The sequence below is a fragment of the Lampris incognitus genome, chromosome 7 (genome assembly GCF_029633865.1).
Source record: "Lampris incognitus isolate fLamInc1 chromosome 7, fLamInc1.hap2, whole genome shotgun sequence".
NCBI classification, from domain to species: domain Eukaryota; kingdom Metazoa; phylum Chordata; class Actinopteri; order Lampriformes; family Lampridae; genus Lampris; species Lampris incognitus.
The window spans coordinates 5714190-5740440 of record NC_079217.1 but is presented as its reverse complement, the minus strand read 5'-3'; the positions used below and the strand labels follow the sequence as shown (position 1 = coordinate 5740440).

Below are 26251 nucleotides of genomic sequence, written 5' to 3'. Positions count from 1 at the left end.
CGGGTGATTTAAAGATTCTTGGAAAAAAATTACGATTTTGTCCTTCACCAAAAGGCATAGTGTAATTTTAACTTGGAAAAATACTGTTTTCAGAGGCTTTAGCATCAAGCATGAAATTGACTTTGGTGAATTGAAGACATTGTTTCTACTTTTTTTTTTAATTATAGTTTTGTTGTTTGTTTATACCTCTATTAGATAGTGATAGTGGAGGCAGACAGGAAATGGGGGGAGAGGTGGGTAAGACATGCAACAAAGGTTGCCGGCTGGATACGAACCGGCAACGGTTGCGACAATGTGGTATGCGCTCTAACCATTTGACTAGGGAGGCGCCCCTGAAGATATTGTTTCAAAAAGGTATTAGGTTGGTCCCCACTCTAGGAGATTGGACACTGAATTACCATAGTTACTGCTATGACGACAACAATTAAAACAAACAATGAAATTTTTACAATAGATTTTCTTGCGCAGCTCGATATGTAGTAGTGGGTGCCTATAAATATGCTTTCACATCTGGGTCATAAAACAAACAAAAAAAATATCTGGTTTAATGCTCACCGCAGACGCTCCTTTTGAGGCCAGCAGCTTTGCGGGGTCCTCTGAAACTAGAGGTGGTTGGGCCCCTGGGTGCAAAGGGAGGTGACATACTGCGATGAGGAGACTTTCTCTGAGGAGAGGAGCTGCGTGCTTGGACTTGCCTTTGCCAGAGTCTCTCCTGTTTACTGAGAGCCAAATCTAAAGTCTGATAGGCACAAAGAGACAGGAATTCAAATTTGGCTCCTACAACGGACCAAATCAACCGCAGAGCAAACCATGCTGGACATGCAAAACAAAGGTGTCTTGTGATTTTCAGATTTAATGATTTGCATATTTATCTCACATAGTTTTATTGAGAAACAAATATAACCATACACAATTAAGTGTCTCATGAACCAAAACACTCATCAAAATTTCTTTACGCATGCTCAATAATCCAAGTAAGAAAATCAAAGAAAGTTGAATCAGTTCATCTGGATACAATGTTTAACAGATACATTTCATCACCCATCTAAGTGACCTCTTCAGTCATTCTTGTTAAAATTCTTCTGTATACCGAGGGCTGAGCGTCTGACCTCTAGCTTCTGGAGGATATCAAGGGCAGTCTCGGGTAAAGCTGAGCCCTGGTCCACTTCTATCTTGGCTGAGCACAAAGAGAGCTGGCGAATCAACTGGCCCATCTCCTTGTAGTGCGAGGGCACCTTGTCGTTACGAGGCTCTGAAAGCTGATGGATGAAGATCTGCATGGCTCTGACTGCCCCACGGTGGGCAGCTGCAAGCCTGTCTATTGCTTTGGACTAAGAGAGGGGTAAAGAGTACATTTATTTGCCACGACTCAAGACACAGACAGGCAAGTGCTTTTTTTCCCACCAGTCACAATGCGGACACAAGAAACATACCTTTCTGGTGTCACTATTTTTTTGAGAACGTAGCCTCTCTAAATCTTCTTGAATTTCTTTTACCTGAGCAAAAACAAAGAATCAGAAAAACGTTTGTAATTACGATTCAACGAAACAAGTTAGTGTACCTAGAACTTTTAAAGTGAATTTAACAGATTCAGACATGGTATGGTTTTAGATACCTGCTGTTGGAGAACGTAGATGATTTGTGCTGAGCGGGCGGCTTGCTTCTGTCTGCGAACATCCATTTTGTGTTGCTCATCAGGCTCCAAAGGATCCTCACTCATGTGTCCTGTCATACAAATCACGTCTTAATTAGGAGCCAAGCAGTGTGTTAAGCCCAATTTCAGAAGAAAATTAGGACTAGGTGTCGCTCTTGTTTATGTTATTTGTGGATGCTTTGTGCTGCAAGTGCTTTGAGTTACAATTAGGAGAAAAACAAAACAAAAACAAACAAACTTGGAAATAGCTTGTTAAACATAATTACAGCCCTTCATATCTGAAAGTGAGGACATTTTTACAATGACAAAAGTATATCAAAACAAGCTGTTATTACCCATGTTTGCCAGTTTCTCAATTTTCTGGATGAAGACCCCCAACTCATTTTGCAGTTTACGGATCTCCTTATTCAGCTGAGGAAGCCGACTTCTGGCCAGCTGCCCTGGGCCAGAGTCTCTGGTCAGGGGTGAAAGGCCATCCTCAGGACTGAGGTTACTGGAGAGTTTCTGTGGCGTATGCACCAAGTTGGCTCCTGTTCGAGTTGCCTTCTCTTTTGGGCTAGAGGTTTTACATTTAATTTCAACGGTTTCTTTCTTCTGTTTTAAAAATATGAAAAGAAACATTTAGTTTATTGATGGAACTTTACAGGAATCAGAGACATTGTAAGGTCACCATTGGAAATGAATTTTGAAATATATCTTGTGTAGATTTCAATATACTCAAACAAAATAGGGAGTAAGAAGAGAGCAAGGAAACCTTTTAACTAAAATTAACTACCTGAAGGAAATCCACATAACTTGCATCTTGAGGGGATTTTTCTTGTGAAGTTTTAACAAGGGAGCTCTTTAAGGATTCATGATGCCTCCGCCTCAGATCTCGCTTGGCCAACTTCACTGCAGCCAGCAGCCGCTCTTCAGAAAGGGCAGAAAAACTTAAGGAACTCCTGTTGCTGCTCACATTCTCCTGCTCCTCAAACTGTGGTATGAGCTTCTCGATCACAATGGGGGCTGGTAGGCAAACATGGGTGGCACGGTTGTAGGTTCTCGCAGGGATGGCTTCATTAAACAATAACTGTAATAACAACAACAACTGTAGTTTCAACAACATAACTGTTATTATAGTGTTAATGGTTATAACAAATCATTGTGACAATTAAGTTGGCATTTTAATAACATCATACTAAAGCCATTTTCTCAATCAAACACCGGAAAGGCAATAATTCAATATTATCGTTTATCGTCTTTCAGTAGTATTGGGGTGGAATTCAGATATTGTCATATTGTGGTATACAATTTTGTTGTCTACATTGATGATAATGTGAATCTATCAGAAGATGAGGTCTGAAATATTTAAATGTGCATTATTTGAGAACTACTTTTGGTTTGATATATGTTACATTACCAACCAGTTCAATGTGATGAACCTCAGTTGGATTCTTTGCCGAGGTATTGTTACACATGTTAACAGATACTGTCTGTATATATATTATATATATCCATCCATTATCCAAACCGCTTATCCTGCTCTCAGGGTCGCGGGGATGCTGCAGCCTATCCCAGCAGCCATTGGGTGGCAGGCAGGAAGACACCCTGGACAGGCCGCCAGGCCTTCACAGGGCTGACACACACACACACACCTAGGGACAATTTAGTGATGCCGATTCACCTGACCTACATGTCTTTGGGCTGTGGGAGGAAACCGGAGTACCCGCGAAACCCACGTGTGTGTGTGTGGGCCCTGTGAGGGCCTGTTGGCCTGTCCAGGGTGTCTCCCCGCCTGCCGCCCAATGACTGCTAAAATAGGCTCCAGCAACCCCCCGACCCTGAGAGCAGGATAAGCGGTTCAGATAATGGATGGATGGACACACACACACACACACACACACACACACACACACACACACACACACACACACACACACACACACACATTCCTGATGATTATTGTGATAACTTTCAGCATTCTTATCCATTACTATCATCCATAGCATATGAAATTAGGCTATTCTAAGACCAGCACCCACAACATAACTAATACCTACTCTAAGCTATGGCACACATATCATTGAATAACTTAGTACTGTTTTGAATAGGATGTGACCAGCTAGACTGGAGGCAGTTCTCCGATTACCTTGGTTTGGAACAGTCCAGTTGTAATGTCACCAGAGTCTATTTGTATTTTGTGGTTCGGACCCAAAGTGACCCAGGTCTTCCCATTAGTTGGCTGTGCTCGGGTGTTGGAGGGTTCCTTCTGAGGGAACTGTACGCCCATCATTGCAAACACAACAAACCAGCAAATACCCCTAAACTGGCTAATACACGATTGCCATCTGCAGGAGTTGCTAACCGGTTGTGCAAATCTCCGCAATATTCACCCCTGCAAACGGCCACTAGCTTAGTTAGTACGATTTGGTCAACTTAATTAGCGCGAATTAGCTTACTGTTGGGTTGAATTAACGCCAAAGGCAGCTAACCATGCTAGTTAAGTGAAGCTGGTACAAAACAAACGCCCGAACTTGGGGTCACGGCGTGTTTCAGCTACAGATATTGTCATCGCGTTAGCTTTAAAGCGGTTATTGGTTATGTAAGAAAAATAAAAACGTGTTAAAAATTAATCCTGTCACCCTGAGGAGGAGCCAGCTCGTCGGTGTTTAAACCGCCGCCGCCGACCGTGACAACGGAAGCCCGCCCGCAGACAACCAACGGAAGTCGTGTTTGTTTTTTTGTTTGTTTTTTTTTACAGGTACGGATCGTCACAAGGGTCAAGCACCACCAACGCGTTGTCAACATTAAATAATTTCGCTGATTAAACAAGTTAACTTTAAACGTTAAAAACGTGATATTATAAAATTTAAAAGCCGACATATTCCACATGTTGAACAAACTTAAAAAAAAACTACCAAAAAAAGAGGAAAAAACTGCCGTTAGCTACAACGCGACGGTACACTGTCTCTTTAAGAACCTCTCGGCAGACCGGAAATCGTCGTCTTCCGGACGTTCATATGGAGAGTTGTGTCGCTTTGCGCGACTCAGCGGTTTGCCGTCTGCGTATTCCGAAGGCGACTCGGCGTGGATCATGGCTCACTACGAGGAAGTGAACGTCCGCGGCTACGACGAGTTCTGCAAAGCTGTGGCTGAGAGGAAAGGGAAAGACATTTTTGCTTATTTCTCCGGCGACAAAGACGCCGAGGGCAAGAGTTGGTGCCCCGACTGTGTGAAAGGTGAGATCATGCAGCCGTCGCTAAAATGTAACCGTTCCCCTTGCTCCTCTTCATATACTAACTAATGTCCCCCCCCGTCCCCTTCCCAGCCGAGTCCGTTGTGAGGGGGGTGATGCGGAACCTTCCGAAGGGCTCCGTATTCGTCTACTGTCAAGTTGGCGAGAGGGCGTTGTAAGTATTTCTTGTGACGCAAAAATGTCAAAACAAAGAGATTTTAAGGCAGAGCCACGAAGGCTGTCACCAAAGCCACGACGAACATCCTCAGAGCTTATCGACATCATTCAACTTTGGGCTGAGTGCCGCGATGGCGTAGGTTATTACCCCTAAATTCCCAGATTTCCGTCCTTACAGCCAACTCATAGGCTAGCCCTGGGTGCCAGATCCGCAGCAATGGGTGCCATGATAAACATCCTTGTGTCCTCGGAATGATCTTGTGCATCATAGGTAGGCATATCAAATCAAATCAATTTTATTTGTATAGCCCAATATCACATATTTGCCTCAGTGGGCTTAACAGCAACACAGCATCCTGTCCTTAGACCCTCTCATCGGATAAGGAACAACTCCCTAAAAAAACAAACCTTTAACAGGGAGAAAGAATAGAAAGAAAGCTCAGGGAGAGCAACAGAGGGGGGGGGATCTCTCTCCCAAGACGGACAGACGTGCAATGGATGTTGTGTTTACGCAATTTACACAATACAACATTGAAAGAGGAGAACAGAATTATAATGGACATAACATTTATGAAGAACATGATGCACAGGATGCCAAGCAGTGTCCACATGCAGTCCAGGACCCAAGCCACGCGACCAGCATCATCATGTAATAAAAGAAAAATTTATGTGAGGAGTTGAAGGGCCGGCAGCATCCAAATGGCGGCCACCATCACCACGGAGACCTGGGAGGAGAACCGACTGCACATGCATGCAAGAGAGACTCGCGTGACACCATTCAAACACAGAAAAAGAGAAAGGAGAAGACATCATTCAGAGAGAGAGAAAAGACATGCTAGAGAAGAGAACAGTTTGCAATAGTCATTAGCCATAATCAGCGAAGTCATCAATTAGTCATAATCTATACGCGATAATCTCGTCGGCAGAACAGTAGAAGAAGAACAAAATTCTGATAGGCCATACTTGTGAAGAAATGAAAGCTGGAATGTGGCATTTCAAGAATAAAATGATTTTTGGGTACAGACAGAAGATGACTGGTATTACGTTGTCAACATATACACTCGGGATTGAACTTTGAGCAACCTCGCTGGCCTCTGAAAACCGGGTTTTAAAAGTCTTTAACGCCACCAAAATGATATGATAGTTTGCTGTGACAAACCGACAAGTGTAGGTGTTGAATTCTGTGTCATGAGATTTGAAACATTACTCAAGACACCAGTTTGAGACACTGACAATCCTTTCTAGCTTGCTCAAGCCAGCTGTCTCAAATGTTTTAAGTGTGTATGTCATCCCCATAATGTTTTGCTTTCATCCCTCAGCTGGAAGGATCCAAATAATGATTTCAAGAAGGTATTGAAGCTCAGTGGAGTTCCAACTCTGCTGCGATATGGCACAGTAAGCAAAGATGGATTAGCCTACATCTGGTCTTATGTTTGCATTTAAGGTTTTATTCAATTTTTAAATGTTTTTTTTTTAACTTGGAAATCCATCGGAAATGGAGTTTATCCTAGGTCTTAGTTATAGCAATGAATATAGTTAAAAGTGGCTTCGCATGCCTTTCTGCTGCACGTTAGCTAATTTTGACAGCTTACTAAGGGATTTCCACAGACAAAAAGACCTCATTTTAACATTAGTTTAACCTGATTCATTAAGAACAAGTTTCATGTGGCTGAAGCCCTAAGCCGTGTGTTTATGTGTTTCAGCCTCAGAAGTTGGTGGAAGAGGAGTGCTTCAAAGCCGACCTGGTGAATATGATGTTCACCGAGGTCTGACGGATCATACACTACATGGCTGTGCAATTTGGTCATCAGGAATTCAAGATTGATTTACCTTTGTCTCACGACATATCTCATTTACCAGTGTCCAAATTCAGCATTCGTGTGCCATAGAGGAAAGGCAATCCATTAACCTGTGCCACAAAGTTCGGTTCTCGCTGAGTTTTTCCTCTGAATAGTGAAGAATTATTAATGTTGTAAAGCCTTATTAGTAATGTGCAATAATCCAGTTGTCCTTTTGTTAACTTTGAAGTTCTATGTGTGAAATATGTTAAAGAAATGCATACGAATTTAAAGTTTAAAATGTACACCACCCTTACAAACCCTTCATTTGTGATTGCGCTTTAAAGCCAACAAAGGCAAATAAAGGAAACCTGTCTTTAGATTTTTTTTCTCCTTCCATTTGCTTTTTTGTTTTGTTTTTTTTTCTATGTGAGCATTGTTAATTTGTACTGGACCAAAAAATAAATAAATAAATAAATAAATGGTGGCTGCCCAACGATTGTTGCAACAACTGCGTTTCTGCGTAATGTTTAAAATGTACACAACCCTTTCAAACCCTTCATTTGTGATTGTGCTTTAAGACCAAGAAAGACAAATAAAGTAAATATCTCTTTAGACTTTTTTTTTCTCCTTCCATTTGTTTGTTTTTTGTCCTATGTGAGCATTATTAATTTGTACTGGACAATAAATAAGTAAATAAACGTTGGCTGCCCAACGTTTGCGGCAACAGATGCGTTTCCGTGTACTGGCCGCTAGGTGGCAGCCTTACCATTTGGGGAAATGAATATGTATTTATTCGGCCGACGTAGCCATACTCTTCCCGTTTGCCTCGTTTGCACAGTTTAACTAATTACTGTCTCCTTGTGAAAGGCGTTCGCATAAATTTAAGATTTGAGTTTTAAGGGGTACCCTAAAATAAAAAATAATAATTGTACTCGACTTGAAGCAGATTCCGGATTCTGAGGCTAGTTCGTGCACAAACCGATAACGTGGAAATCGTGGGTGTTGGGTTTTACATCGGGGGCTATATGGAGCCTCCCGTTGATGTCATGTTTGTACTTACAGCTTTTTTATTTATTTATTTTTTTCAATGGCTGGCTGGCTGGGTGGTGGTGGTGGTGGTGGTGGTGTTGTGTGGTGGGGGGGTGGCGTATGAGCGCAACCCCTGTTGCAGTCAGGGCGATATTACTGGCGCGCATTCCTGCACAGGGACCGAGGACCAGCTGCAGGAACACAGCGCAGCCAGTCGCGCAACAGCGCTCGAACGCACGCACGCACGCACGCACGCACGCACGCCACCGCTCCTCTCTCTCCCCCCCTCGTCAGGGTCCCGCTTGGAAGGAAGGAAGGAAGGAAGGAGGAAGGAGGAAGGGAGCGCTGGTTTGTCGATCGAGCGCATCGATTTTTATGTGTACTTGTCGTTTCTTTTCTTCTTCTTCTTCTTTTTTTTCTCCTCCTCCTCCACCACCTCCTCCTCCTCCTCCCTCTCCCCCCCCCCCCTCTCTCTCTCTCGCTCTCTCCCCCTGCGTGAGAGGGACTCTCGCCGCGATGTCGGAGTTTCTGGTGAATCTGCTCGGAGAGCGGCTCGTCAACAGCGAGAAAGCCGAGGTGGACGTGCAGGCGCTGGGCGGCCGGCTGTCGCTGCTCGGGCTCTACTTCGGCTGCAGCCTCAACGCGCCGTGCAAGCAGTTCAACGCCAGCCTGTGCGAGTTTTACAGCAAGTTCAAGAAGACGTCCGAGCACAAAGACAAACTGGAAATCGTCTTCATCTCGTCCGACCAGGACCAGAAACACTGGCAGGACTTCCTGCAGGAGATGCAGTGGCCTGCGCTGCCCTTCAAAGACAGACACAAAAAGGTAAGTTGGGGCCACTGGTGATGGTGGTGGTGGTGACGATGATGATGGTGCTAGATGAAGGAGTGGGGAGGGGGGGGGGAGGAGGAGGGGGGGTGTCTGACACGTTTAACTTGTCTCATTAGGTTGAAAACCCTTAACCCCGTGTAGCCCAGGTCTACTGCCCTGCTCCGGGGGGATTCATGCTGCCCCTGGTTGGAGTCATTTGGACATCGAACGAGCCTGTTGTGACAAGGTTGCTTCCAGCAGAGCTTTCAGTCCATTGGAAACATTTGAAACTCTTGATTCCTGAAATTGATGCCAATCATTTGTAACATTGTTGCCCCCTCACACACACACACACACACACACACACAGGGGGCTGACCAGTCTTGGTTCGATTCAAACGATATTTCAGTTGTGCAAATTAAAAGATGGGAGCTGTGGGGGAGAAAACAGGGCAGCCGCGTTGGTCCGCAACACGTTTCAGCGTTTCAGCTCATTCTGCTTGGGAGGATTTCATGGAAAAAAACAAAAAAATCACATTATTATTTTTTTTAATTTTTTTTTTGCATTTTGTGCCTTGCAGAACAGCTGTTTTGATTAACACATGTTATGGTTTATTTTAACCTGATTTTCTAAATAGGACCCCCACCCCCCCCCCCAAAAAAAAATCCCACATGTTGCAGTGATGGCAGGGAAGGAAACTGAACCATGGGGCTTCGCGGTGCTTTTGTTATTTCTGCTCCTCATCGCCTTGTCCTATTTCTGGTATGAGGAATGGGGGGGGGGGTAAACTGTGCACTGTCAGATCCGCTGATATTTGCAGTTGTACAACATGCAGAAATAGTGCCGTCTCCCACATCATCACGTCGTTCGGCGGGCTCGTGCGTGTAGTCTGTATAGTTGAGGCCTAATATTTGGATTTCCTCTCACATTTATAGCCCCCTGTGTGATTTTTGCTGATTGCCTTGATATCCCAATGCTATCCATGTGTTACAGAAGGGCACCATGGTAGAATATATCATGAAGGCTGTGTTCTAAATTATCCATGCTAGAGGAGGAGGAGGTGGGAGGGGGGGGGGTCTGTCGATATACGAGACCACTCGTCTATTTAGTGCCTCGTTACCCCTTTTTTTTCCCCTTCGCGTCTTAAAAATGGGTAGAATTTGGGGATTTCTATCCTGCTCGGGCGGCCCGTTGCTCTCCCCCGAGTGTTTCCCGGCCGCGGCGTGTCGCTTTGTGTCCAAACGGGGGCAGAGAAGCCGTCGATATCTTGTCGTTCAGGAGAGGTCACGTTGTGTTTGAAGTGTGTCAGCTGGAGCAGGCCTCTGTGTGTGTGTGTGTGTGTGTGTGTGTGTGTTGTGTTGATATTTGTCAGCCTGGTGGTGTTAAATCCATTAGTGAAAAGATCGGGGCTGTTTAGACTGAACCTGATCCGGGTCCATTGTTCAGAACCGAAACCGCCGCCCACCCCCTCCGAATCTTGTGCGGCCGCCGGCAAATCTCCGCCTGACAAATATCTCCATCCTCCTTTTATGTCAAATTAAAATGTCGTGCTGCAAAAGTAGACCCCCTCCCCACCCCACCCCCAACCCCCCCCACCACCCCACCAATTCTGCAGAATATCATGTGCACGATGCTGATGAAATGATAGGAGGGTGGGAGGATGTTACACGTGTGTGTGTGTGTGTGTGTGTCGTGTGTCCGTTATTGTTGCACATCATTTCCATTTGTTTTCAGGGAGCAGCATCGGGGTGTGCCGTCCCTTTGGCGGCGGGGGTCTTATCCTCCAAACAAAGGCAACCTGTCCGGCGCCGCGTGATAAACATAAACAACGCCGTTACGTACAGCTCGAGATGCTCGGGGGAGAAAAAAAAAAAGGGGGGGGGGAAGAAAAAAAAAGAAAGGAGGTAAATCCAGAGGATGCTGCGGCGATTGTGCGACGTTTAAGAGCGGCGATCGGTGAAATCCACCCAGACGACTGCGAGGAAACCGGCGCTTGACCCCCGACCTCGATCCCCCGGCCCGGAGGATCGGTTCTGCGTCGTGATTTATACCTTCTGCTCTTTCCGAGGAGGAACGCGCCTCTCCAGTAGAGAACCGGGGGAAGGAGGGATACCTTACGAGCCTCAATGGCGTCGGCCTTTTCCTGCGCGGTTGGGGGGTTTTTTTGGGTTTATTTTCTTATTTTTTTGTTTTTATTTCCTCCTCTTCTCCCCCCCTCCTCCCCCCCTCCTCCACCCCCCCTCACCCGTGTGGCCTTTGCCTGCGGAGCCGGTGATTGTGTAGGTGTGCTTCACCTTCCCTTTGAGAGAATCGGGCCCTCTTATGCGTTTCAGATTGTGCGTAATTGCTTCTGTTTCACTTCATTATGGAGTCCGGGCGTGAGCGGCGGCGGCGGCGGGGGGCGGGCGGGGGTGACGGAGCGGGGGGGTAGTCCCGCTGCCGCCGTGTGGGTGGGGCACGGCTACAGCCACCGTGCCGCTGTATTGTCTTCTAAACCCTTGTGTGTGTGTGTGTGTGTGTGTGTGTGTTGGGGGGGGAGTCTCTATAGAATCAACATAGCCATATTTCATACCCCCTCCTGCAGCCGGCACTAGCGGTGCTGGCCATGGCACGTACGCCGTGCGCCGCAGGTTTGGCCGCCGTCGGGGGTTCGAGCCTTCGGCCTGTCCTCTCCCTGCAAGGCTGCAGAGGAAATTCCTGTTTTCGATTACCGGCTCCTTTTAGGTAACGCTATTACAGCCATGTTGCGTCCTCTGGAACGCGTTCGGCATTGAATCGAGGCCTTGTGTAGCCTGTCACACACACCCACACACACACACACACACACACACACACACACACAGGCCGTTGTCGTTCATCATGCATGCGTTTCGGCTCTCTTGTCGTAAGAGGAACGGGTTATAGTTGCATATCCGTCTGACATATTTTTTTTTTTTTTTTGTGCGGTTGCTGACAATGCCGCCTCTCCGCCGTGCACACGCGCGGTGTTTATCTCACAAATGCCACACACACACACACACACACACACACACACACACACCCGATAGGACATACCCCCCCCACCCCAAGAAGACGGGTTTTTATTCACAATCGAGGAAGTTGTGTTTTTATTTATTCATTTATTTTCTTCTTTTTTTAAATTTTATTTCCCCCGTGATGTTTTTGCCTTTAATTAGCTTCCCGTTGTGTTAGGTATTTGTGCGTCTTAGTCAAACACAACCTTGTTAAACTCACAAAAGGCACACGTTGAACATATTAAATCCCGGAAAGCTGTAAAAACTGGACAGTTTTTTTTTTTTTTTTTTTTTTGGGTATTGCACTTGTGGACCGCGGAGAAGTCTAATTGGCGAGTGGTGTTGACCTTGTGGAGGGGCCGTGTTGATGTTGTGGGTTTGGGGTGGTGGGTGGGTGGGGTGGGGGGGGTGGGTGGGGGGTAGCGGCTGCACACAGGTCCGGCTAGGCTGTTTTTGAGCGGCGGCGGCGGCGGCAAGCAGCGCTCATCTGGTGGCAATGGAGGCGATTTCTCCTCAATCGCCTCTTTCAGAGCGTCATCACCCACCCAAGAGTCCCTCCACCCTGTCCATCCACATCCCCATCTGTCTCCCCCCCCCCCCTTCCCCTTCCCCTTCCCCTGCACTGAGCTGCACCCACCGGCAGTCATTTCCTGATCCGCACTTTGATTTCTCTTTCCACTCGGCCTCCCCATTCCCGGCCTTCCCGTGGCTCTAAACGTTCGCTTCCTGCAGGATCGTCTCCGTGCGCCGAAGCGGGAAGAATGTGAACTGTTTGGGACCGCCGCGTCGCTCGCTCGCTCGCCTCCATTTTGTATTTTAAAAACAATGAATCACGTCCGAATTTTCTTCTTTTCCTTTTTTTTCTTTCCTTTTTTGGTTGCCTTGTGATGAGGAGGAGAGAGAGGCTTGTCCCTCGGCAAGTCTGCATCACAAAGCTGCCGGAGCCGCTTGGCGATGCTCGGCGAGCTCCCGTCGAAGCTCGCTTTCGGCGCGTGCACACTTATTCGTTAATATTTTGGGTCGCTCGCATACTCGTGTGTCAGTGTTAAGCCCGAGACCGCTGCAGCCGAGGTGTCTGCTCTTGTTTTATTTTTTGAACTCCATTTCCTTACTCCGTATTCGGCGGTGTGTGTGTGCGTGTGCGTGTGTGTGTGTGTGTGCGTGTGTGTGTGTGTGTGTGTGTGTGTGTGTGTGTGTGGGTCCAGACACAAGCGTTTGACCGTGAGCTTTGAGAGGCTGGACGTCTGCTTGTTGTTTTAGAGGGAAGCACAGCTGTCTGTGAAAGGAGTGTCTTGGCTCGCTGGCACCGCCTTACATGGAATTGTGCAGCGGGAGGGAGGGAGGGGGAGGGGGGGGGCAAGTTCCCCCTTAAATCAATTAAAGCCGTGGCCAAGTCTGTGTGAAAGCCCGGCTCTGCCAACGGGGGAGAGCAAACTGTGACGCCCGCCAGCGCCGTTGCCGTCGGGAGCTGAGGAGGCGGGAGGATGGCGTCTCGGCGATAGGAAGGCCTCTTGTTCCAGCCGCCTCGGCCCACGGGGTTTTGTGCTTTTTAGCTCGCCCGCGAGAAAGGACACCCGCTGTCTGGGCCCGGAGCCATGGCGGCAGGGGGGCTCCGGGTGGAGGCGCTGAGGGGGGCCTGTCATCGGCGTGACGGCGATGCGACGCAAACTGCAGCACACCCAGGCCCGCGGTGTCTCTTAGATTCGACGAGAAGTGGTTGTGGGGGGGTCGAGCCTCCCCCCCCCCCGCCACCCGCTTGTTGTCAGCGATATTGCCCGCTTCTTTATCTCTAAAGGTGGAGCCTGTGATTTCCCTGATGTGTCCCTTCCTCTGGCTGTGAATAAGGCGTAGCAGTCCTTACCGCCCGTGTGCCATCCGCTCAGCAGTAAGCAGTCCCCACCCTCGTAAAGATGGCCATCCTTGCACCGTCGCTGCAGTAGTCCGTCCAGTCTATGACACGCTACATGAAACTATATGGGAACGTTGTGGTAGTATTATAAACACTGAATGTGTAACTGGCAGATTGTCTGTCCACAGCAGCGTCACCACGTCATTATTTCCTTCCCGTTTGAGTAGGGGGGCGGTGTTTGCTGCTGCTGCTGCACCCGTGTTCGTCCTACCCGCTCAAAATGTCAAAGACCCCGGTTAGCATTATGGAACCCGACTCCGTGGTCCAGATGGATAAATTAACTTTTTTTTTTTTTAATAGAGAAAAATCCACAATTTCAACTGCAAATGTCAGATTTGGTCGGCGAAGGCCCGCATTGTGAGTCGCCACCCCCGCCCCCCCCCCCCCCTTTTCGGTCATTTTTCAGTGCGGCGGTTTGGGCTAGCATGGCTGTGGATGGACCGTGGAGATCAGTGGAGCTCGTGTGACGTGGAACATGATGCAGCCGGTGGAGAAGTTCAGGAAGGCGTTAAACACATTTACACAACTCTCTCGGCTGTTGTGTTAACCTGGCCGTGGAGGAGGTTATGGCAACATCAACAACTTCGGGGGGGGGGGGGATGCATTGCATTAAATGGACATCGTGTGTGTGTGTGTGTGTGTGTGTGTGTGTGTGTGTGTGTGTGTGTGTGTGTGTGTGTTGTGTGTCAGTTTCCCCAGCAACATTATGAGTGCTTGCCCTTGCATGCTCCCATGGACAGGAATGAATGCTAAAGTGGGGCAGATATTTCTGCAAGACTAAATGTGGGACATAAAGGTGCTTTGAGTACTGCACCCATCTATTTGAAGTAATCACCCAACATCTTTTCCCGGGCTGTTGTAACAAGCAGTTATGATTTAGTGGTTTAAAGATTCCTAGATGTGTTTTTTGATTAGTGCCATTGAATGTTTTTGTTACACCCGATTTTTTTTTTGTGTGTGTGTGGCTGTATACAATTACGGCGCATTCACCTTGAGAGAAAATTCAAGCCTGCGGTGTCGTTGCCCCCGCGAGGGCTGTTACCTTGACTCTAGGTTAGACTGTCAGTACCTGGCTGTATTCCTGTAATGTAACGTGGCTCTATTGTTCTGCAGCTGTGATTCTGTTGCTGCGCGCCATGTTTGCCAAGAGCTTACGTAAGGAATGTATGCAGGCACCTGCTCCGCTGTGGCAGCACAGGCCAGAGGGCAGGGAAACAGAGACAGGGAAACAGAGACAGGGAAACAGAGGGCAGGGAAACAGAGAGCAGGGAAACAGAGACAGGGAAACAGAGACAGGGAAACAGAGCAGGGAAACAGAGAGCAGGGAAACAGAGAACAGGGAAACAGAGACAGGGAAACAGAGGGCAGGGAAACAGAGCAGGGAAACAGAGAGCAGGGAAACAGAGCAGGGAAACAGAGAGCAGGGAAACAGAGAGCAGGGAAACAGAGAACAGGGAAACAGAGAGCAGGGAAACAGAGAGCAGGGAAACAGAGAGCAGGGAAACAGAGAGCAGGGAAACAGAGAGCAGGGAAACAGAGAAAGGGAAACAGAGACAGGGAAACAGAGGGCAGGGAAACAGAGCAGGGAAACAGAGAGCAGGGAAACAGAGAGCAGGGAAACAGAGGGCAGGGAAACAGAGGGCAGGGAAATAGAGCAGGGAAACAGAGGGCAGGGAAACAGAGGGCAGGGAAACAGAGACAGGGAAACAGAGAAAGGGAAACAGAGGGCAGGGAAACAGAGGGCAGGGAAACAGAGGGCAGGGAAACAGAGACAGGGAAACAGAGACAGGGAAACAGAGGGCAGGGAAACAGAGGGCAGGGAAACAGGGAGCAGGGAAACAGAGACAGGGAAACAGAGAGCAGGGAAACAGAGAGCAGGGAAACAGAGAGCAGGGAAACAGAGAGCAGGGAAACAGAGACAGGGAAACAGAGGGCAGGGAAACAGGGAGCAGGGAAATAGAGCAGGGAAACAGAGGGCAGGGAAACAGAGAGCAGGGAAACAGAGAGCAGGGAAACAGAGGGCATGGAAACAGAGAGCAGGGAAACAGAGGGCAGGGAAACAGAGGGCAGGGAAACAGAGGGCAGGGAAACAGAGAGCAGGGAAACAGAGGGCAGGGAAACAGGGAGCAGGGAAACAGAGAGCAGGGAAACAGAGGGCAGGGAAACAGAGGGCAGGGAAACAGAGAGCAGGGAAACAGAGACAGGGAAACAGAGAGCAGGGAAACAGAGGGCAGGGAAACAGAGGGCAGGGAAACAGAGAGCAGGGAAACAGAGAGCAGGGAAACAGAGACAGGGAAACAGAGAGCAGGGAAACAGAGGGCAGGGAAACAGAGGGCAGGGAAACAGGGAGCAGGGAAACAGAGACAGGGAAACAGAGAGCAGGGAAACAGAGAGCAGGGAAACAGAGAGCAGGGAAACAGAGGGCAGGGAAACAGGGAGCAGGGAAATAGAGCAGGGAAACAGGGAGCAGGGAAACAGAGAGCAGGGAAACAGAGGGCATGGAAACAGAGAGCAGGGAAACAGAGGGCAGGGAAACAGAGGGCAGGGAAACAGAGAGCAGGGAAACAGAGAGCAGGGAAACAGAGAGCAGGGAAACAGAGAACAGGGAAACAGAGAGCAGGGAAACAGAGAGCAGGGAAACAGAGGGCAGGGAAACAGAGAGCAGGGAAACAGAGACAGGGAAACAGAGAGCTGGGAAACAGAGGGCAGGGACACAGAGCAGGGAAACAGAGACAGGGAAACAGAGGGCAGGGAAACAGAGAACAGGGAAACAGAGAGCAGGGAAACAGAGAGCAGGGAAACAGAGGGCAGGGAAACAGAGGGCAGGGAAACAGAGACAGGGAAACAGAGGGCAGGGAAACAGAGGGCAGGGAAACAGAGAGCAGGGAAACAGGGCAGGGAAACAGAGGGCAGGGATACAGAGAGCAGGGAAACAGAGACAGGGAAACAGAGGGCAGGGAAACAGAGGGCAGGGAAACAGAGACAGGGAAACAGAGGGCAGGGAAACAGAGGGCAGGGAAACAGAGAGCAGGGAAACAGGGCAGGGAAACAGAGGGCAGGGATACAGAGAGCAGGGAAACAGAGACAGGGAAACAGAGGGCAGGGAAACAGAGAGCAGGGAAACAGAGACAGGGAAACAGAGACAGGGAAACAGAGGGCAGGGAAACAGAGGGCAGGGAAACAGAGACAGGGAAACAGAGAGCAGGGAAACAGAGAACAGGGAAACAGAGAGCAGGGAAACAGGGAGCAGGGAAACAAGAGAGCAGGGAAACAGAGGGCAGGGAAACAGAGGGCAGGGAAACAGAGGGCAGGGAAACAGGGAGCAGGGAAACAGAGGGCAGGGAAACAGGGAGCAGGGAAACAGAGGGCAGGGAAACAGAGAGCAGGGAAAATGGGGAACGGAAACAGAGGGCAGGGAAAGAGGGCTCCTAAGTGAAGGCTGTGGACACTTGGCCGTGGCAACTGTTACTCTACCTCTCAAACCAAGCTTGTGTTTCTGTCTCCTTTCCCTCCCCTTTTGTGTCCTCTTTACTGAGGGATCTGTAAGATTGTGAGAGGCGACAATGTGTGTGTGTGTGTGTGTGTGTGTGGGGATCTCATCGGAGGTGGAAGTTCGGGGGCTCGCGTTACCCAACCGAGAATCGACGGAACAGTCGAGCAGTGTGTCCCGCAAGCCTCGTTCCCTCTTTGCAACACAATCTGTTGTTACTTGTGCTATCTGCCTGTAAATGAAAACACACAATGCCTGGAAGGCTGCGACCTTGGTCTGTGGTCCACGAACTGCTGAAATGATACCCTGGGATAAGCTCTTCCTCTTTGTCCCCGTTTTCTGCACTGCAGCTGGTTGATTCCAGGTCTCTCTCTCTCTCTCTCTCTCTCTCTCTCTCTCTCTCTCTCTCTCTCTCTCTCTCTCTCTCTCTCTCTCTCTCTCTCTCTCTCTCTCTCTCTCTCTCTGTGGTTTTTTTTTCTTCTTCACCAGAACTTTCCAAGGGAGAACGATGTTAAAAGATACCAGAGGTAGCCATGTTTTCACCACAGTGCCTGCATTAACACTTAGATGAGAAAAACAGGCGATTAATCAGCTTGCGTTTGTTATTCCTTACTGTACTAATGGGCACATGCAGTGCTCACTCGACAAACACCCCCCCCCCCTCGCTCTGTTTTTCCAGATTATCCAAATGCTTGCAGAAGAAGTACCGGCACACAATTGCCTGATATTAATTTTGGGTTCCGCCGATGACGGGAAAGCCGCTTAAACCGGGCCCCTTTCCATGGAAATAAACAGATGGTTGTTATTTCGATTCATAAATCCACTGTCATTTACTCCGCCACATCTGGGCTAGCATGCAGACATGGAGGCTTGTCGCTCTTTTTTTTTCCTGCAGCATCATCCCGTGTGCTGAGAACGCTTCACGAAAAGTGTTGCCGTGCCTTGGACCCCCCCGCCCCCCCCCCCACCCCAGCCCCCCACCCGGTCGGTCTTCTGGTCTCTAATTGCCCCATACCGCAGCTCGACAGCCCATTCCAACATAATAACAGCTTAGACGCCCCAGGGGCACCCTGCCATCCCGATCTGTCTTTCGCTTTTCCATTGTCACCTCTCTCAGGTTTACTGGTTTTTGTTTTTTTTTTTCTTTGCAATTATCCCAACCCCGTCATCGCTGCTGATATGCCTCCTCAGACTGACGACAGAAACGTAACGACAGATTTACCAGTGATGGGTTTAGGAAATGTATACCAATGTCGAATTGTCGTCTTTATCACACAAAAAAAATGGGGTTTATTTCATCATGCTAACTCTTTAGGCATATATTGTATACATTGGGCTTGCCGCCCAATGGCTGCTGGGATAGGCTCCAGCACCCCCGCGACCCCGAGTAGGATAAGCGGTTTGGATGATGGATGGATGGATGGGGTTTTTAGGTTGTTCTGCTTCATCATATGAGAATCTCCGTCTTGACACGTATTCGCCCAAGGACAATGGCCCGGCCCTTTCCCTGAGCGCTGGCCATTTTCTTCCTATGGGGTGTTTTCACTGAAGTGGAACGACTCCTGCGGCGCCTTCCCCTGTTTGAAAAGAGGCTCGCTCTTCAAACAGGCCCGCTGTCCCAGCTTGTAGCCTGGCACACTGGCACGCTGGCGCCAGCCCTGCTGTCTTGTCTACAATTGAGCTGTTGAGCAGCGTGGAGATTTTGATCCGGCGGCTCGGAGGCCTGCTTTGCAACCGTCCGTGCCGTAACCCGAACGACGAAGTCGCATGCGTTTTTGCACGCGTCGGTGTGAGGATGGATTTGAGACGCTGGTGGTGTGAAGCGGGGCTGCGATGCCGGTTTTCAGACCGGTAACGCGGCGACGAGGCGGGGTTTTCTCCGGGCTGGTTGCATGCGGGGACGGAGAGAGGCCTCCCCTTCGCTCATCCCTGCCCCTGTTCTGTAACACTGTGGGAGACGGCTGAACGTTTGTGACAGAAAGAGGACAGCGTAGCGTCCAATACAACCCTTCGTAGGAAAGACGAGACGGAGGTTTGAGCTCAGAGAAGGGGAACCCGGTTTATATTTACACGTTTGAGGCAGACAGCCAGTATGTAAAAGGTGTGGCGCTACAAACAAGTGCACGTCTTGTGGGGAAGAGGAGATAAGGTCAAGATAATGCCTATTTTTTGGGGGGGGGGATGCGGGTAGCATAGCAGGCTATTCCGTTGCCTACCAACCCAGGGATCGCCGGTTCAAATCCCCGCGTTACCCCCGGCTTGGTCGGGGGTCTGTGTGCTAGCGTCTCCTCTGGGCGCCTGTTCGGTGGGGGGAAGGGGGGGAATAGCGAGATCCTCCCATGTGCTACGTCCCCCTGGTGAAACTCCTCACCTCCTGTCAGGTGAAAAGAAGCGGCTGGCGACTCCACATGTATCGGAGGAGGCGTGTAGTAGTCTGCAGCCCTCCCCGGACCGGCAGAGGGGGGGTGGAGCAGCGACCAGGATGGCTCGGAAAGTAGGGTAGTATGCCAAGTACCGCTGGGGAGAAAAAGGCGGGAAAATCAAAAAAAGATAATACACCTATTTTAGCAGGAGGACAAGTCTTGTTTTTTTTTCCCCTGGAAGTTATTTTTGAGTAAATGTCTCTGATATATGTTTCCACGCCGGTTGGATGACGTCCCCGGGGCAGACGTAGACACGCCTTAACCCCATTCACTCACTGCAGTTTGATTGAAGACCTTCTAGGTTTCCCCACCCGCGTCACCGTGAGCGCCAGGCGGAGACGATCAGTCGCGAGAAACCATAAAACGGTCTGTCACCGCCTTTCGTGGCGGCTGCAGAGACGCCGCCGCCCGATCCTCCCCGGGAGAGTAGCACAGCTGCACGGAGGCCACGCTGCCAGGTCACCCCCGTCCCGGGACGCGTACAACCAATTAGCACTCCCCAGTTCCCCCCAGAAAAAAAAGAGCGCTCGCCCTCACCTACCTCTTCCTCACTCCCGGGGTCAGACGTGTTGCGTTTCAAAGAGGCCGTGTGACATGTGGCTTCTCTTTTCGGACGTCGCTGACCTCGCGTGACTCGGAGGGAGGCAGATGTGAGATGCGGGGCGGGCCGTTAATCTCCAGCCGGATAATGAGGCGGTTTAGGAAATATCGCATGTCTCATGAGGTCAGATGGCACTGCAGACAAAAGTAAAATCCTCTCCATAATATCCCATCAGCTCTTTCAGACACGCTTCTTTGTGCAGCATGGCGGCGAGTCGGGAATGGAGCCCGGCTAAGTGTTGGCATCTTCAAACGTGTTGTCGTGTTGTCGGTGCTCGGCAACGTAACGAGGCCCGGGATTTCGCGGCCTGATTTCGTGCGCCGTCCTTGCATTAGGCCGTACCTTGAAATGAGTGCGAGCGGAGGTCGTGAGATGATTTCGGAGGTGGGGGGGGGGGGGCGGAGAGATTCCCGGCAGATGTCCCTCCTGTAGTCCGCTCATTATTTTTCTAATGGACGGAGGGACGTCGCACCCGATCCGGTGAAAGGTGTGGTCTTTGTTTTGATTTTTCTCTCTCTCACCCTTGTCCTCCCCACCTGTATCCGGCCAGTTACCCCCACTCTTCCGAGCCGTCCCGGTCTCTGCCCCGCCCCCCTCTGCCGATCCGGGGAGGGCTGCAGACTACCACACGCCTCCTCCCATACATGTGGAGTCGCCAGCAGCTTCTTTTCACCTGACGGTGAGGAGTTTCACCAGGGGGACGTAGCGCGTGAGAGGATCATGGTATCCCCCCCCCCTGAACAGGCGCTCCGACCGACCAGAGGAGGCGCTAGTGCAGCGACCAGGACACATACCCACATCCGGCTTCCCACCCGCAGACACGGCCAATTGCGTCTGTTGGGGACGCCCGACCAGGCCGGAGGTAGTGTGGGGATTTGAACCGGCGATCCCCGTGTTGCTAGGCGACGGAGTAGACCGCCAGGCCACCCGGGCGCCCGTTTCTTTCTGTTGTGTTGATTGGTCGGCTCAGTTTGCTCCGCACGTGCGGTTTGTTTAAACCACACCGGGCTGCAAACGATATCTCCGAGGACACGCTGATGTTCTGATATCCGCCACTGGTATTTCCCCCGGCGCTCTGTGTGTGTGTGTGTGTGTGGGGGGGGGGGTGCATGCGTGTGTGTGTGTGTTGAAGCCATGATTGAAAGCCACCAGTTGGAAAGGCTGCCCTGAAAACAATTTAAAAGCTAACGCGGTATTCCCCCCGTAATGAATTATGCTTTTTATCTGATCAAGTGCTCCGCATTAGCTTGGCTGCTAGTCGGACATTTGCCTCTCTGTTTTCAGGTCACCGCCCCACATTCCCGCTCACACAATCACCGCCACTGTTCGGTGGGTCTTACTCGGTAAAACAGGTGTGGGATAGTTCAACCGCCGGTGCCGTTGGTTTAACGTTAGAGAAAAACGCCTCCATGAGGTTGATGCTGTCCAGCGGTTCTGTTTCTCCCCAACTGTACTTGGCCAATGACCCCACTCTTCCGGGCCGTCCCGGTCGCTGCTCCACCCCCTCTTCCGATCCGGGGGGAGGGCGGCTGCAGACTACCACACGCCTCCTCCCATACATGTGGAGTCGCCAGCCGCTTCTTTTCACCTGACGGTGAGGAGTTTCACCAGGGGGGACGTAGCGGGTGGGAGGATCCCGCTATTCCCCCCCCAGGCACCCCTGACCGACCAGAGGAGGCGCTAGTGCAGTGACCGGGACACATACCCACATATGGCTTCCCACCTTCCGATCCGGGGGGAGGGCGGCTGCAGACTACCACATGTCTCCTCCCATAGATGTGGAGTCGCCAGCCGCTTCTTTTCACCTGACGGTGAGGAGTTTCACCAGGGGGGACGTAGCGGGTGGGAGGATCACGCTATTCCCCCCCCCAGGCACCCCTGACCGACCGGAGGAGGTGCTAGTGCAGTGACACATACCGACATATGGCTTCCCACCTTCCGATCCGGGGGGAGGGCGGCTGCAGACTACCACACGCCTCCTCCCATAGATGTGGAGTCGCCAGCCGCTTCTTTTCACCTGACAGTGAGGAGTTTCACCAGGGGGGACGTAGCCGGTGGGAGGATCACACTATTCCCCCCCCCCAGGCGCCCCTGACCGACCGGAGGAGGCGCTAGTGCAGTGACCGGGACACATACCCACATATGGCTTCCCACCTTCCGATCCGGGGGGAGGGCGGCTGCAGACTACCACACGCCTCCTCCCATACATGTGGAGTCGCCAGCCGCTTCTTTTCACCTGACAGTGAGGAGTTTCACCAGGGGGGACGTAGCGGGTGGGAGGATCACGCTATTCCCCCCCCCCCCCAGGCACCCCTGACCGACCAGAGGAGGCGCTAGTGCAGTGACACATACCCACATATGGCTTCCCACCTTCCGATCCGGGGGGAGGGCGGCTGCAGACTACCACACGCCTCCTCCCATACATGTGGAGTCGCCAGCCGCTTCTTTTCACCTGACGGTGAGGAGTTTCACCAGGGGGGACGTAGCGGGTGGGAGGATCCCGCTATTCCCCCCCCAGGCGCCCCTGACCGACCGGAGGAGGCGCTAGTGCAGTGACCGGGACACATACCCACATCCGGCTTCCCACCTTCCGATCCGGGGGGAGGGCAGCTGCAGACTACCACACGCCTCCTCCCATAGATGTGGAGTCGCCAGCCGCTTCTTTTCACCTGACGGTGAGGAGTTTCACCAGGGGGGACGTAGCAGGTGGGAGGATCACGCTATTCCCTCCCCCCCAGGCGCCCCTGACCGACCAGAGGAGGCGCTAGTGCAGTGACCGGGACACATACCCACATATGGCTTCCCACCTTCCGATCCGGGGGGAGGGCGGCTGCAGACTACCACATGCCTCCTCCCATACATGTGGAGTCGCCAGCCGCTTCTTTTCACCTGACAGTGAGGAGTTTCACCAGGGGGGACGTAGCGGATGGGAGGATCACGCTATTCCCCCCCCCCCCAGGCGCCCCCGACCGACCGGAGGAGGTGCTAGTGCAGTGACACATACCCACATATGGCTTCCCACCTTCCGATCCGGGGGGAGGGCGGCTGCAGACTACCACATGTCTCCTCCCATAGATGTGGAGTCGCCAGCCGCTTCTTTTCACCTGACGGTGAGGAGTTTCACCAGGGGGGACGTAGCGGGTGGGAGGATCACGCTATTTCCCCCCCCCCCAGGCACCCCTGACCGACCAGAGGAGGCGCTAGTGCAGTGACCGGGACACATACCCACATATGGCTTCCCACCTTCCGATCCGGGGGGAGGGCGGCTGCAGACTACCACATGCCTCCTCCCATACATGTGGAGTCGCCAGCCGCTTCTTTTCACCTGACGGTGAGGAGTTTCACCAGGGGGGACGTAGCAGGTGGGAGGATCCCGCTATTCCCCCCCCCAGGCACCCCTGACCGATCGGAGGAGGTGCTAGTGCAGTGACACATACCCACATATGGCTTCCCACCTTCCGATCCGGGGGGAGGGCGGCTGCAGACTACCACACGCCTCCTCCCATAAATGTGGAGTCGCCAGCCGCTTCTTTTCACCTGACAGTGAGGAGTTTCACCAGGGGGGACGTAGCGGGTGGGAGGATCCCGCTATTCCCCCCCCAGGCACCCCTGACCGACCGGAGGAGGTGCTAGTGCAGTGACACATACCCACATATGGCTTCCCACCTTCTGATCCGGGGGGAGGGCTGCAGACTACCACACGCCTCCTCCCATACATGTGGAGTCGCCAGCCGCTTCTTTTCACCTGACAGTGAGGAGTTTCACCAGGGGGGACGTAGCGGGTGGGAGGATCACGCTATCCCCCCCCCCCCAGGCGCCCCTGACCGACCGGAGGAGGCGCTAGTGCAGTGACCGGGACACATACCCACATCCGGCTTCCCACCCGCAGACACGGCCAGTTGTGTCTCTGTAGGGACGCCCAACCGAGCCGGAGGTCACACGGGGACTCGAACCGCCGATCCCCGTTACCAACCGTTTCTGAGTAGCGGGAATGCAAACTGTCCCTTGTTAATGAGCAGGTGGTGATGTAAAGGAACACAGATTACCCCGAAGAAAGCCCTCGAAGGGTTAATAAGACAGACATTGGGTAGTCGTATCGAGGGTAGCTCCAAGTTTGTGCACGAAAGCCCACTTGAAGGGAATAACAACGGCGTGTTGGCTCGGCGTCTCGCGTTTCACGGAGCTCCGGTGTTTTCTCAGGCCAACAGCGGCTCTACAGATGTGCGCTCAATGCTCGGGCCCGGCCTCTTTGTTCGCCGCAGCTTTCAATTTTTTACAAGTGGGGGGGTGGGGGTGGGGGATAAAATCCCCCCCCCCCCAAAAAAAATCTGACCGCATCGTTCAGAAAGGACACGGGATCCAAACAACGCACGGCATCCGCGGGCGAGCTCGTGCGGCGGCGGCGGCGTCCCGTGTCGGAGGGTTCGGGTAACGTCGGTGTAGAGAAGGAAAGGGGGACATTTGAAGGTGCTGATTACCTGTCGCATGCTATTCCCTGACCAACCAGAGGAGGCGTTAGTGCAGTGACCGGGACACGTACCTGCGTCCGGCTTCCCGCCCACGGACATGGCCGGTTGTGTCTGTAGGGACGCCTGACCAAGCTGGAGGTAACACGGGGATTCAAACCGGCGATCCCCGTGTTGGTAGGCAACGGAAGAGGCCACCTCCCGGACCCCCCCATATATCTCTGATGTGTGACTGTGGTGCGTAACAATACCAGACCACAGTCTGGGGTTCGTAGGTGGAATGGAACAGCTCACCGTCTTATTTACATGGCGTCCTGATCGTTAAGACGGACATTGTAAACGAGGTGCTTTTGCACCGGTCCGACGGTGGTAAGGTTGGCTCGTCTGGTCCAAACTACACTCAAAAGCAAGCTGACGGGGGCGTCCGGGTGGCGTGGCGGTCTATTCCGTTGCCTAGCAACACGGGGATCGCCGGTTCGAATCCCCGTGTTACCTCCGGCTTGGTCGGGCGTCCCCACAGACACAATTGGCCCTGTCTGCGGGTGGGAAGCCGCGTGTGGGTATGTGTCCTGGTCGCCGCACTAGCGCCTCCTCTGGTCGTCGGGGCGCCTGTTCAGGGGGAGCTTGATCACATGTATGGGAGGAGACATGCGGTGGTCTGCAGCCCTCCCCGGATCGGCAGAGGGGGCGGAGCAGCGACCGGGACGGCTCTGAAGAGTGGGGGTAATTGGCCAAGTACAACTGAGGGGGGGGGGGGGAGCAAGCTGACAGCTTAATCAGAAGGTTGTCTGAGAAGGTTAAAGGTCACAGAGAACGTCTTACTGGCATCTCTGCCGACGGCCTTGCTGTGAAATCCTACCCCGAATGAAACCGCATGGACAGTACCAAGTCACAGAGTATGGGGGGGGGGGGGGCTAAGAGAGAATAGTGGTGGGGGGTGGAGAAAAAAAAGGGATTTTGGCCAATTTTCTTACCGATAAGCGTTAGGACGTCGTTAAAAAAAATGCATCGTTAGCGTCCCACAACAGCGTATATTTTCAGATGCAGCCGGGCGCAGTGGCCGTGTCGGGCGGCGGGTTCACGAGGCGCTTTGCATCTTAAAAAGAAGAAGAAGAAGAAAGGAATAAAAGCACAACACATGCACACCAGGTATATATATATATATACACACAAGTGTTCGCCCGTGGTCAGGTCTAGAATGAGGGCGCCGAAACGCAGAGCGCACGCCAAGGCATCAGAGAGCCCGGCGGCGGCGGAGCGGGCGGACCCCCTGCCGCGGCCATGCTGCGGGCCGGCCATGCCTCTGTGTTGGGGGCTAATCGGTGTTTTGATTAGTCTTTTTAACCCAATCTGTTTGGACTGGGGAGTACCGATCCCACGGCCGTGCTGAATGAAAGGGCTTATCAGCTTAAGCCTGTTGTAAGGAGCGCGAGGGGTCTCATCTTTTCACCGAGGAACGAGAGCGGCCCTCGGACACACTCGTGTCCGGGCAATTAGAGACGCCGGGGCCTCAAAGGGAGATTACTGCTACACAGAGTTGCGGCCGGCCTCTTTCGTCTCTCTCTCTCTCTCTCTCCGGCTCTTTCCGTTGTTAGCACGGGCTGAGCAACGAGCTGCACAACCGTTGGCTGCCGAAGCAGCGGGCGCCGGAGGAGATAACCCGGCCGCTGGCGGGGGGCTCGG

At 51.7% G+C, this 26251-nt stretch overlaps 2 protein-coding genes across 2 annotated transcripts in view; one reads left to right on the top strand and one right to left on the bottom strand.

The window, feature by feature from the left end:
• kiaa0753 (KIAA0753 ortholog) overlaps positions 1-4306 on the bottom strand; it is a 31416-nt gene extending 27110 nt beyond the window's left edge. Inside the window, exons 1-7 of the mRNA XM_056283973.1 lie at positions 3783-4306; positions 2430-2723; positions 1990-2248; positions 1616-1725; positions 1434-1496; positions 1110-1331; positions 556-739 (exon numbers count right to left, since the gene is read on the bottom strand). Coding sequence (XP_056139948.1) covers positions 556-739; positions 1110-1331; positions 1434-1496; positions 1616-1725; positions 1990-2248; positions 2430-2723; positions 3783-3926 — 1276 coding nt within the window. The 5' untranslated portion in view covers positions 3927-4306. The remainder of the gene's footprint in view (positions 1-555; positions 740-1109; positions 1332-1433; positions 1497-1615; positions 1726-1989; positions 2249-2429; positions 2724-3782) is intronic.
• Positions 4307-4653: 347 nt separating this feature from the next.
• Positions 4654-7438, top strand: txndc17 (thioredoxin domain containing 17). Its single transcript, XM_056283610.1, has 4 exons — positions 4654-4872; positions 4962-5043; positions 6365-6440; positions 6749-7438. Exons 1-4 carry the CDS (start codon positions 4728-4730, stop codon positions 6815-6817), a joined length of 372 nt encoding a protein of 123 aa, XP_056139585.1. The 5' UTR covers positions 4654-4727; the 3' UTR covers positions 6818-7438.
• The last annotated feature ends 18813 nt before the right edge of the window (positions 7439-26251 follow it).